Source organism: Lingula anatina, chromosome 7 (genome assembly GCF_051362555.1).
Source record: "Lingula anatina isolate TDL-2025a chromosome 7, LinAna3.0, whole genome shotgun sequence".
Taxonomy (NCBI): Eukaryota; Metazoa; Brachiopoda; class Lingulata; order Lingulida; family Lingulidae; genus Lingula; species Lingula anatina.
In genome coordinates, this window is record NC_141773.1 from 5,272,528 (window position 1) to 5,285,429 (window position 12,902).

General features: G+C 37.1%; 1 protein-coding gene across 10 annotated transcripts in view; it reads left to right on the forward strand.

Annotated features, from left to right (window-relative positions):
* The first annotated feature begins 1,919 nt into the window (after positions 1 to 1,919).
* LOC106176161 (uncharacterized) overlaps positions 1,920 to 12,902 on the forward strand; it is a 55,560-nt gene continuing 44,577 nt past the window's right edge. For 9 of the 10 annotated variants that reach the window (XM_087016592.1, XM_087016595.1, XM_087016593.1 and 6 more), the window contains exons 1-18: positions 1,920 to 2,205; positions 3,484 to 3,540; positions 4,061 to 4,229; positions 4,450 to 4,737; positions 5,200 to 5,409; positions 5,761 to 5,900; positions 6,076 to 6,185; positions 6,504 to 6,844; positions 7,258 to 7,372; positions 7,788 to 7,978; positions 9,187 to 9,298; positions 9,852 to 9,936; positions 10,116 to 10,240; positions 10,582 to 10,755; positions 11,158 to 11,301; positions 11,667 to 11,762; positions 12,102 to 12,206; positions 12,485 to 12,666. In XM_087016592.1, the coding sequence (XP_086872718.1) occupies positions 3,534 to 3,540; positions 4,061 to 4,229; positions 4,450 to 4,737; positions 5,200 to 5,409; positions 5,761 to 5,900; positions 6,076 to 6,185; positions 6,504 to 6,844; positions 7,258 to 7,372; positions 7,788 to 7,978; positions 9,187 to 9,298; positions 9,852 to 9,936; positions 10,116 to 10,240; positions 10,582 to 10,755; positions 11,158 to 11,301; positions 11,667 to 11,762; positions 12,102 to 12,206; positions 12,485 to 12,666 (2,594 nt within the window). In that variant the 5' untranslated portion in view covers positions 1,920 to 2,205; positions 3,484 to 3,533. The remainder of the gene's footprint in view (positions 2,206 to 3,483; positions 3,541 to 4,060; positions 4,230 to 4,449; positions 4,738 to 5,199; positions 5,410 to 5,760; positions 5,901 to 6,075; positions 6,186 to 6,503; positions 6,845 to 7,257; positions 7,373 to 7,787; positions 7,979 to 9,186; positions 9,299 to 9,851; positions 9,937 to 10,115; positions 10,241 to 10,581; positions 10,756 to 11,157; positions 11,302 to 11,666; positions 11,763 to 12,101; positions 12,207 to 12,484; positions 12,667 to 12,902) is intronic. The other variant, XM_087016598.1, reaches the window with a different exon arrangement.

A 12,902-nucleotide genomic window follows, 5' to 3' on the forward strand; every position in this document is an offset into this window, starting at 1 on the left:
TTTCCTCTAGGCGTCTGTCTCTACCGCGCACGGTTTCTATGGGCCCATACCCAATGAATTTTGTCGACCTAGCTAATGCCCACTTACTCCTAGGGGACTCTAGCCGATTGCAATTAGATCAACAGATTAACACATGTTTCCAACGTGCTTTAATAAACACCAACTTTTCTCTATTCTGCTCAACGCCAGGAGGAGGCGAGTAAGTCTGTTAATCTGACTGCATTCAGCGAGAATTCCGGTGGAGTTAGTGCGCATGAGGTAAGTCGACAAAGTCCATTGTGAACGGTCCCTATGTACATATGTATCTTTCCATTTCACGAGCAATCTGCGCATTTTCCTAGGCGCAGCCTACTAACAGAATTTGGGACTTTAATTAACTGGGTGATGTAATGCTGTAAACAGTGTTTGTCGTGTAAACTTTGTATTTGCTGTGGCCTCTGGGCACACGGAGTGGTTTCCAAGTTTTAGTTAAAAACAGAATAATATTACAACGCCGGGTTTTGACTTGTAACTGCAAACCAGAGATTTCATTTACTTAATCGGAAATCGTTTTGAGAATTGTTTAACGAAAAAGTTTGTTTTTTCACAAAGAAAAAGTCGGAATTCCGGCTCAAAATTTGACATCTAGACAGACTGTAGGATACTGTGGCTAAATAGCTAAAGTTTCCTACGCGGGCGTTGTTTTATGTGTTAGATAAAGAAAGGCCTTGGCCTAATTCACTCCGTCCTCAATCTCTATTTTAGCTACATTACATAGCTACATGCTCGTTATGTCTCTTCATTAAGAAACATCCTGAAAAACCCAGGAAACTCCAATAATTTTCCCCAATAACAAACACATACTCTACCCAAAACTGTTACTGTTAAGAAAGTAAAGCCTATTTTCAAATTAAAAAATGTCAAAAAACTATTTATTTTTTCTTTGAATATGATGTACCTCATTTAGTGTCAAAGTTTCCAGAAAAAAATTTTTTTTTTCGCTACACATTAGTCATATGTTGATTGTGTGTCCTAACTAAGGACCTAGACCTACTCGGCTGCGACAGTTGGTGCAATTGTATCGTATTGTGGTAGATGTGCAACACATTGACACGCACAAACACACACACATATATAGCACCTACTGCATTCCAAAAAGTGTTTAATCCTGAGCCTACTACTCGTAAAAAAAGAGGGGCGAGTTTATAACAAATAAATTATAAAAGAAATTTAAGAAAATATAATTTTGTCGAATATTTACCTTACTTTATTATAATCATAACTATCACTCAATACATTTCTGTAATCGTTAATCATTCGTTAGAAATATCCGGCGTCATTATGAAACTTTTGAATATGGGCAATCTGAGAGCAAAACGCTCACCTTGCAGCCCTTACATAAACATGATGCACCCAAACATCGTCCAACACAGGAAGACATTTTGAAGTCTAGGCCTCATAATTTTTTTTTTTTTTTTTTAGCAAACTTGTGAATAGGTAATGATTGACTGCAATTTACATCTAGACTGTGCTTCTTTGCCGGTAGTGTGATTAAACAAGAAATTTAAAATAATAATAATTAACACTGCGTTGTTAAATTTTCAAAAATGAAGCATAGACACACGAGCGGATAATATCCTATATTATTGTGTTTACTTTATCTTACCCGCGCTTATACCCGCCCGTTCAGTTGTAAATGGAGCGTGCGCTGAAATCTACATGCTGAGGTCAAAGTAGGTCAAATAGTGCGACGTTCTTGATTGCATTATATTCATCCGCATATTTCCCACGGCAATTATATATTCTTTCTCAAAGTGCAGCTCAGTAAAGATTGTTTATGAAGCACATGATTTGTTCTGTTATTCATCGATTAGGTTGCCAATGCTTCAAGTGTCTTATGTATAATGTAACATTGAATAGCGTCTGAACTTTTTTCTCGCATCTAATTTGTTATTCGGTTCCATCATGGCGTCGGCCATTTAACACATAATTTATTTTATTTGAAGTTCAAATTAAAATTATTTGCAATTCCGTTGAATGGTGTTGATCGGACTTGCCAAGGAGAGAGGAGAGGAGGATATGCAAGTGCGAGTTGAGTCTTGCTGTCATTAGCGCAGCTATAGTCTTAGAAGAGGACGCCGACTGCGAGCTCGACTGATCCTCAGTGAAAACGACCTGCCCAGCCCTCGGCTTGTCCGATTTCTTGTAGATTTCACTCCTTTTAAGGTGGGTTGCAGATAAAAATGTGTCATGTGCTTCAGAAAACCTTTGTTTGATTTTTTGAGTAGAATATCAGTCCAAAAGCCGAAGTAATTCAGTCTGTTCCGTAAAGGACTTCTCGTTTTTCTTTGTGCGGCCTACTTCATCGGCAAATCCATTTGATTGGAGAGCCATCGATTGGTTGCGCGGAGCTGCGTTGCATAGAATTTATTTTTAATTGAATGCTTGCAGGAAAGGCTTTTACTATCGTCAGTGGAGCTGTTTATTAATTTCTATCAGGCCCGTTACTGTTAATTCATGTTTGAACTAAAATATACCGGCAGTAGTAGTAGTCGTAGTAGTGCAACTCGACACTACCTATTTAGTTCGAAGATCAGACCTTACATATTGTTCGTTCCCAAACAATGAACAATTATGATAATGGTAATGACTTTTTCCACAGCTGGGATTTTGAGTTTGCTCTCTGCATTTAAAATTTACACATTATTTCTGTTTTAAAGGGGGTTGTTCATTGTATTTACTCGAGTATGTTAATAATTGGTAATAACTCAAGCTTTGCAATGATATGATTAATGTGTCTCCATGCTTGCATGTTTGCCACTAAACTTTTTTTTATTTCTGATACATAGTATTTTGTAAACACAATTATGTGTTAGGGTTTTTTTTTCTAGAATATACTCATATTGCTAGTTGATAGTGCTAGTTCAATGCAATTGCAGTACTGGCTGATACATATAAGACCTTCAAATACTTGAAGCTTGTTTTCTACATGAAGGTGGCTAATTCCGCATGGATAATTGCGGGAATATCCTTTCCACCCAACAATCATGAGAGTTTTAATTCCAGAAAAAAACTAGTGCATTCATTCATACATTGCATAGTTTCTTTAGCACTTATGATTCTCTGCATGCTGGTTTGAGGTTCATTTCCTTTCATTTCCCGAAATATTTTGAAATCATATCAATTTTTTTGCATGCCTTACAAATATCCCTCCTTGCTGCATACTCATTCTGCTTCCTGAACCCCTCTTCTTCTTCTAACTAACAGTCAGGTGTAGATGATTCTCCCTTTCTTTTTTCCCCAGTCTGCAATTCTTCCTTCCTTCTATCCCATTCCCTCATTCCTTCCTGCTAATTCTTAAATCATTCATTCATCATTTTCTTCTGAATGCATGACTTTCACCTTTGTTGCTGTCTGCTCTTCTCCTGTGACAGTATACCGCTTTTCATGATTACCTGCACTGCTTGCATTACCTGCAGTAAGCTTTGCCTCTGCTTTTTGTAGGTCTCCCTCTCCCTCCGCACTGCAAGCTTGAGTCTGGAAGATAACTCAGCATGTCAAGTAAGTGATATCATAACCAAACCAATATGTAGATCTCTTTCTAGATACTAAATCATCCATTGATAAAGGAAATCATATTCAGCATTATTTGTGTCCTCATTATCAATTTTTAGAGTGGGCAGTCATTGTTATTGCAGGAGGGTCAAATCTTATGTCATCTGACGTGATTCTAGTTAAGGACCTGCTTGACCAGGTGTTGATTATGATCTTGATACTAAATGACTGCCAGAGATAATGTATAATTTGATTTTGTGGATTAGATTGAAATGTTCTGGCTAATTATGAATTGCTGCTTTCGTAGTTTATATCCATTGATTCATACTTTTTTGGTATCTGAATTTGCACCTCTGATCATTCTTATCATATTTAGGTATGGTATTAGTCAGCATCATATATGTCTGTTCTTTTCCAAAGGTGACAAGATTGGATTAGAAATTTTGATTTGGATAAACTGAGAAATGTAATAGTTTATAACTTATTTTTGTGGAATTGAAATCAAAATTGTTGCATTGGCCTACAGGCAGAAATAGGCAGCGTTTGCGCAAGCAAGACCCAGAAAGGTCTACGCCGACACCAGAACCCCCAAGTGGTCAAGCAGTTGGAATGGAAGGTGATGACATTGCTAAGAAGGTCAGTGGGTCAAGGTCACAGAAAGATGCATCGTCTCCCACACCAGGGAAAAAGAAAAGGTGAGTAGTATATTTAAAGGGCAAACTGATATATCAAATTTGTATCATGCAGCTTTTGCTGGTTTCAGACTTAAGATTTTATTATATATAGTCATTTTGGAAAAATAAAATACTTCAAAAATGTTTGTATTATAACTAATTTTTTTTTCTTTAACATAGCTTAAATACATTAAAGTACTTAAAATGAATATAATTAAATTTCATTTTCATTACAAAAAAGAATACGGCCCCCCAAAATCAAGGTCAAAATCCCCGAACCTCCCCCGCCATCTGCACAACCCTCCACCACAGAGGTCGGAGCAGAGTTAGAGATATCTACCGCAGAATCCGAGCTTCTGGAATCTTCCAACCCGGCTTCCTTGGACTCGTCCACAGTGTCTCAGTTTGACTCCAGCAAGGAGGAGGTGGTCGAGTTGGGCGAGGATGAGGGGTCCAAGGGTCTCTCTGGAAGCACGGGCTGTCTGTCGGGTCTTGGCGAGGAGGGCGGATCAGAAGAGGGGGATCAGCCGTAAGTGTGATGTTGATCAATATTTAAAGTGTTGATTTTGTATCTCTCTTGCTCTTTTTCCCCCCTTTTTTTTAGATAAGTCAGTTTCAGTTTTTCTACTGGCAGCAAATTTGAATATCCTTTTAAGCAAAAAGAAGACTAATTATGTGAATTAATAGCCACTAAATTACTGTTGCCATCAGATATCAATTTCGCCACCAAGTTTCAGTTTTGCTTTGATCCTCTAGGTTTATATTCAGTAAACTGTGAAGGTGCTCTATGGTTCCTCTAGTCTAGGCTGTTACATTTGCTAGTGTACATGAAGAATCTGCATATATCTTTTCCAAGAATTTGAAGATGAAAAAGGGAAAGAATAAAAAGACAAGCAAGGTTAAAATCAGAACCTTTGAAAAGATATTTATGTTACCAGATCAATGTCTGTTAAGATCAATCTTCAGATTTTCAATTTTTTTTTAAATCTAGGATTTGTTCATTATGTGCTTGTGGAAAGAAGAGTCTACTAGGTCAGGGGGACTTAACACGCTATGAACCTACACCAAATTTCAATCCTTTCAAAAAACAACTTGCCAAAGCTAATCGTAGAAGCTCTTCTGAGCTGGATGATCGTTCGGGAGAAAAGAGTCCAAAACATCTGACATGGCGGCGTGCTCGTGGGCCCTTAAAACCAGGAAGGTGGGTATCAATGACCCTTGTTTCAAAATTGGAATTAGATAGGCTAGTTTTTGAGCAAGAACCAGTACAACTCAGAATCTCAATATTATATATTTGAAGGACATAACTATACACACTTTTTGTAAAATTTTGAATTTTAGATCAAAGTTAAGCCTAGGACTGTTACTGTATTTTTGTCTGTATTCAGTAACTTGGCCTTACACAGCGTTTATTTTTAACTTTGTATTGGAGGAATTCCATTACAAACTGAATTCGAAGAAACATCTAAATTTACAAAAAAAAAAAAGAAAAAAAAAGAAAAAAACATCCTATTAATCTATTAAATCTATTCTCAATGGAAATCATTTTCAGAGAACGCAGTAAATCCCCAAGACGGCCCAATCCTCACAGTATAACAGACGCTGATGGCCGCCCAATTGCCACAGTGGATGAACTGAACACAGTGGGATATCCAGAAGACACAGACATACACAGGCTATTTGAACCCTCGGGTAATAATAATTGTTGTGAAAATTTGAGATTAAATCAGTGACTTAGCAGTGAAGATGACAAAAAAGATACAGGTTATAGTATAAGGCATGTGGCATGGTATTTAGGAGTTTAGAAGCCACTATTGAAATTGTTGAGTGTTTGTCAATGGTAACAATTGTCTTCCTTTGATATCAGGTCACACTTCTGCTCACCACTGTTGTGCCGCGTGGTCAGACGGTGTGATACAAGCTGAGGACTACACTCTACAATATGTGGACAAGGCTGTGTTTGCTGGAACCAGTCAGGTAATAGATATGTTGTTAGCTGGAACAAGTCAGATATTATAACAGATGTTGCTGGATGAGATTTTATATTGACTAACAAGGTGTTGGCAAATATTTGTCTTCTTGTATTTCCTTGTTTAATGCTAACCATCATGGTTTTTGTGAATAAAGGCTTAAGCATCAAGGTAGTTGCATCTGCTAGCAAAATGAATTGGCAGTTACTGTGAGATATATGTGATAATTGTTGTATTGTTTTATTAATATGATTTTTGTGCCTTTTTAATAGGCAGTCTATCGAAAATGATGCCATATAAATATTATAATTTTTTTTCATCCCAGAAATGTGCCTACTGCAGAAAGTTTGGTGCCACTATCAACTGCCGCTACCAGAAGTGCAATAAGAAGTACCACTACCCGTGTGCCTCAGGCGGAGGCTGCTTCCAAGACATCAAGACCCTGTCCCTGCTGTGTCCAGACCACACTGACCAGGCAGTGTCCATAGCTGGTCAGGAGGCTCTGTGTGTGGTGTGTGACCAGGCCGGGGATGTCCTGGAGCAGTTGTTTTGTACCAGCTGTGGCCAGCACTACCATGGGACTTGCCTGGATCCCCCAGTCCAGGTGAACCCCATTGTGAGGGCAGGATGGCAGTGCCCAGAGTGCAAGATATGCCAGACATGCAGGTAGAAATGTTATGATATATTGTTAGGATCTTGAAACCCTTTAACTTTCGTTTTGAGGATTTTCTAAAAGAAAAATGGGAATGTGGGTGTTCAAAAATGGCGTGCATCTTCTCTTTGGAGGGTTGCTTTAAAAAAGTTTAAAAAAAATGCATGATGGTTGTCAAAATGTGATCTATAGCCAGGAAAATTGGTTGTCTCTTTTCTGTGGATTACTTTTAGAAAGAGAGATACAGAATGTGACTGCCAGTCAAATTTAAAATTCAGTTTTGAAGACTTCCCTAGCATATAGATGTGGTTCCCATAGATAATGTTCAGACATTTTTTTTTTAAACCCAGGCATGTGATGAGGAAATACAAATATCTAATGTCTGCATTTAAAATTGATTCCTAATGAATTATATTTTGTTGCCTAGGCAACCAGGGGATGACAATAAGATGTTAGTCTGTGACACATGTGACAAGGGCTACCACACCTTCTGTCTCCGGCCAGTGATGACCACCATACCAAAGAATGGCTGGAAGTGTAAGGTAAGAGTGACCAGACCTTTCATGATGCCGATGACCCCTTGGTCCATGATATATAACACTAGATGCCCTTTAATCTGTTGCCGATGTTCGTTAGATATCTCAAAATGCAGTAGAAATGTTTGGCCTTGTGCATGCCCTTAATTTGCCTGTGACAAAGTGAAATGTGGATTATGCATAGCAGGTTTGCACCACACCTTGTTGATGCTTTTGGAAGATCATTGCACATGCTACAAATTGTGTCAGTACATAAACTTTTTTCACGTTTGTTCATGTGTTAAGAAGAGTGAAATTTTTTTTGAGTGAACTTTCTTGGTTGTATTTGCATCTTTGTGTCGCAGTAGATGTGAGTAGTCTTTTTCATTTGTTTCACAGCGCCTTTCCAATTTCATTAATTCTTTTTATTGTGGTTCTCCAGAACTGTCGCGTGTGTGGTGACTGTGGTTCCAGAACGCCAGGCAGCGGTCCCAGCTCCCGCTGGCATCTCAACTACTCCGTGTGCGACAGCTGCTATCAGCAGAGAAACAAGGGTCTGTCGTGCCCAGTGTGCGGCAAAGCCTATAGGCAGTTTACGCAGAAAGCTATGGCACAGTGCAAGACTTGTAAGAAGTAAGTGCATTGGTGGCGTTGTTAGTATTGTGAAGTTGAATTATACATGTAGAGGAATGCAGAAAGCGATAACATATCGTGTATAACTTGATTCGGTACATAATTTCTATCTAGTGTAGCTGTGAAATATTCATACAGGTAGAAGAATATAATACAATTTACAGGCAGTTGATACAGAAGACTTCAATACAATTGTAAATGCTTTTGTCAAGAAGTACATAATTTCTGGTATTAAAATAAAATGAAATAAATACAAATAGAGGAATATAGTACAGTTCCTCAAATAACTGGCACAGTAAATCTTAGTATAGTGTGCAGTTGAATGGTTAGTTATAATAAGATTGTATTTATGCTAGGATGTAGTGTGTGACCTCTTCAAGGCAATTATTATGCAGATAAAAGGGTATAGGAAGAATCAGCCCAGCTTACTTGAAATGTAGTTTAGGCAGTTTGTGATCTGCAATAAGTCAGTTATGGATGGTGTTGTAATTATATGTAGATATTAAGTTGTATATTCTATGTAAGTGGTAACAGCAAGGAGAGTAATAAACTCAGAGGAACCAGTTGGAGATCATAATTTTTCCACAGGCAAAACATGATAAAAACTCACTTTTTCTAATGGTCGTTCTTTGTCCCTGTTACTGAAATTGACCACCAGGTGGTACAGTGGTCAGGACAACCCCCCTCCACTCTGCACACTTTTAAACTAATAAAGTTTTTCATAAGCTTTCATAATAATTTACTTATGCACAAAATAAAAAAAAAATGGTCTTTGAAATGATGAATATTTCTGCTGAACTAAGACGTAAAATATAGAGAACTATTGTTTAGAATGAACTTTCATGAAACCATTTTTCCTTTATTCTCTTAAGAAGACCTGATTGTGTATTTCTAATTTCATCTATTATTTCATTTTTTTTTCAAGTTTTTCCCCGTTGTATAGACTTTAAAGCAAGATAAAAATAAATTTAGAAAAGGAAAACATTGAAGCAACTTTGTAGACCACTCATTTCAAGGCTGCATAATTTAGATGCTGCTGGTAAGCAGATGTTACCACTAGCATCATCTTATAGATCAACCAGTTTGATAAATGTGATTATTCAGGTGGCGTCCTGATTTTCAGACCTTTTAATCTGAAACAATCACATTCCTAGAAAGTAGCTCATGCATGGTGCATGATGTTACTGAGAAATCATTCTCTGTTTCAGGTATGTTCACAACGACTGTGACAGCGCAGTGGACTTTGGAGCCTTTACTCCTCAGCAGCAGGCAGAGTATGTGTGCTCTGTTTGCAAAGACAGACCTCCAGACGATGTGCCGGTAAATACTGACATTTTAAACTTTTTCAATATAAGAGTAAATCATAACTATTTTACATAAGCTGGATTTTTTTTCTTCCAGCTTGTCTCAGATAGTTGTGTATTCAAATTCCAAGCTAATCAATGAACTTTTTTCTCAAGATTAGTCTGATTTTATGTTGAGATTACAATATCCAGTTATGAAGGTTTTGTATAAAGTTAACTTGAGTTATTTAATTAAAAAAACAAAAAATGAATTGTTGACAAAGAAAAACATATTCAAACATGTTAGACGCTACTAGTCTGTCTGTATTTTTGACATGATGTAGCTGGTAGGCGTAAATGTCAACATAGGTCTGTATTAGAAATGTGACTGATTGCAGAGAATAAGAACATATGAAGAACTAAATATCCTCATTTTCCAAGCCTGTCCAGAAATGCAAAAAAAGGTGCGGGTTGTGATAAAGATGATAAATTCTTCCACTTTTATCCTTAGATTTGGATATGAAACATGTATCTTATGGTGGTCATTGGAATTGCTTGTAACATTGAATTTAATTGACCTATTTTTCCAGATGGAGACCAACCTGACTGAGAGTCTGAACAGTATGATTGAGGAGACAGACCTGGTGGACATGCAGGACTTCAGTATATTTCAACGTAAGTTCAACTCCACTTTAATTAAGAGGCATATCATGGGTATTAGACGTTTTTAAAATGTACGTACAAAATTTAAATTTCTAAAAATATTTGCAATTTTTCCTTTATCAATAAGGTAGGCCCAGCCCAGAAATGTTGAGGAAATTATTATTAAGTATTATTATTGTTATCAATTCCAGAGACAGAGGGGTCAGTCAATGAGGAGAGCCTGCAGGAGGCAGACCTGCAGAGTTCCCAGGAGTCCCTGCTGCTGGATGATAACTCCATGTCCAGTATGGACATTGATCTCAACGTGCTGGAGAAGGTGAGGAACTTTGTTATATATCAAAGTTTGATGCGTATGATATCCAGAGAGTTTTACACCTATGTCAGGCTGTTGACAGCTTTTCTGTGGTTCACCTGCTCACTACAAAAATAGATAAATGAATAATAATGATAAAAGAAATATATATATATGAAATAGAATGGGTACATGAATGATTGGGTGAATAAATACATTAATGAATATACCAAGTAAATAAACAAATTTAAATTTTATAAAAAAAAGGTGAATATGTTTATGGAAAATTAAAAAAAGATATGCTGAGAAATAACTAGATTTTCCAAGTCCTATAGTCTCAGTGCCTGAACCATCTTATCTTGTAGGGGGCAGCACAGTTAGCACAGTTAACCAATCAGCAGTCCCCTCATCTGTCCGCCATGTTGAAAAGTGGCTCTGGGGCAGTGGCGGCAGCTTCCAAGATAGCAGGTCCTGGCAAGGGGAAGCCGTCTTCTGTAGGGAAGAAGAAAGTTCCCAGCACGACCACTGGGAGAGCCAGAGTATGAAGATATTAATCTTGTTTTATGTTATATTATCTTGTCAATGAGAATATATACACCATTTGTGACAGTGGAATATTAAGCAGAAATACCCAAGTTCTTTCTGTATTTGTATAGCATCCAAACTTTATATTATAAAAGCTGTAGAACATAGCTATAAATGAATTTGTCTGTTTGTATTCCTTTGTTCTGAATGAACCTTTTAAAATATAGATTGACAATTATCTCATCTAGAAGAAACAGAATAATGAATGACTTTCTGTTTTGGAAAACGCCTCCAACATAAAATATTCACTTGATTTCTGTTACATAGGGCTTGGCCCCATATAAATTCTCACTTATGTTAATGTTTTGAAATGCTCATGAAACTTAAGTCTTAAATGTATTAATTTTTTGTTTCAGAGCACTGGTAAAAAGGCCCAGAAGCGCCCCACTGGGACAGGGGAAAAGAAACGTCCGGCGGTGAAGTTAAAAAACAAAGGTGGTGGCGGGGGTGGTGCCAGCAGTGGTGCCAGTGGAGGACAGGCGGCAGCTAGCACCACTCAGGTATGGGACAGTGTTCAAAAAGAGAAAAAAAAAATTGGATTTGAAAAATGTTTATCTTAACAAATCTTTAAATTTTGATGTGTAGCTTAGCAGTATGTGCTTTCATTTATAATTTTTAATATTCAATATGCATTGCAGTTGTCTGTGGCCATGGTTATCTTCTGGTTAATAAAATTAACAACTAGAACACCACATTAAAGAAACAAAAGGTTCTTAACATGTGTATATTGATTTGACTAAGAATTTCCAACTTTTTCAGTAGATTGTATAGCATTATGTAACCACTGTATTTTTGAGACAGAGAAAAGGCCAGTAAAAAATTTTAAGATCCCCCAACTATTTTTTTCTCCCTGGTCTTCTTCCAGGTGAGCGCCTCCTCTAACACAGACAGTGGAAAGGAGGATGACCATCACTCCACTGTGGTGGTGTGCTCCAAGGATGATGACTATGTACTCAAACAGGTATGTGATCACAGCACTCGGTCTCACGGTTTTGATATGCTAAAGAAATGTATGATGTAATATTCTTTTTTCCAAATCTTTTCATTGGTTTCACTCAGAATTTTCTTTAGGGTAAATAAATTCTACTATATTGTTTGGGTAAAATAGTTTTAAACTAGGGATAGCCTGTATATTTATTCTTGTATACTGAAAAGGTTGAATTTTTTTAATCTAAAAACAATTGTATTTATCAGCAAAAATGTTCATTAGCTTGGTAGTTGGATCATAAATGAAAATTATCAAACACAAGTAAAAAAACTTTCATAACTGTTTTATACATAAAATTCTATTTCTATTCAGGATATGTGTTATAGCTGTGGTAGCTATGGTAAAGGAGATGAAGGCAAACTGATAGTGTGTACACAGTGTGGACAGTGCTACCACTCTTACTGTGTGCAGATCAGGGTGAGTTTGACTTTATTTATTTGTTTGTTTATATGACCATTTATTTGATTACCTGATATATGATATTTAAATGGTTAATTAATTTTTTTGGGCATCTGTTTTTTTTTTTTTTCCTAAAAGAAATGTTGTCTTCTTGAATAACTCTGGTATTCCTTACAATATTACAATACCCGTCTGAATTGTTGACTGTAGCTGAAATTCAGGCAGAAAATAAGATCCTTCGAAGAATATGGCGATTTTAAAACTTTGCCTTTTAATATTTTGCTGTGTTAATCCAGCCTACACAGGTAGTATTAAAGAAGGGCTGGCGTTGTCTAGACTGCACCGTGTGTGAGGGTTGTGGGAAGCCACATGACGAGGGACGTCTCCTTCTTTGTGATGATTGCGACATCAGCTATCACATCTACTGCTTAGACCCCCCTCTGGATCATGTGCCCAAGGGGAACTGGAAGTGTAAATGGTGAGTTACTGGACCCCAGAATTGTTGAAATTTGTATCCCCCCCAGTACATGTGCACTTGTGTGCATGAGTCTAGTTATTTCTATATTGTTGATATAATTCTGTTGCCTTTGTAGAAGTAATGTTATTATCATCCAGTATTAAATGCCTATGCAGTGAGAATATAATGTCACTTAACTGTAGGACATTTGACACATTTGGAATCATGTTGTGTGTGTGAGTGAGTGAGTTCTCTCT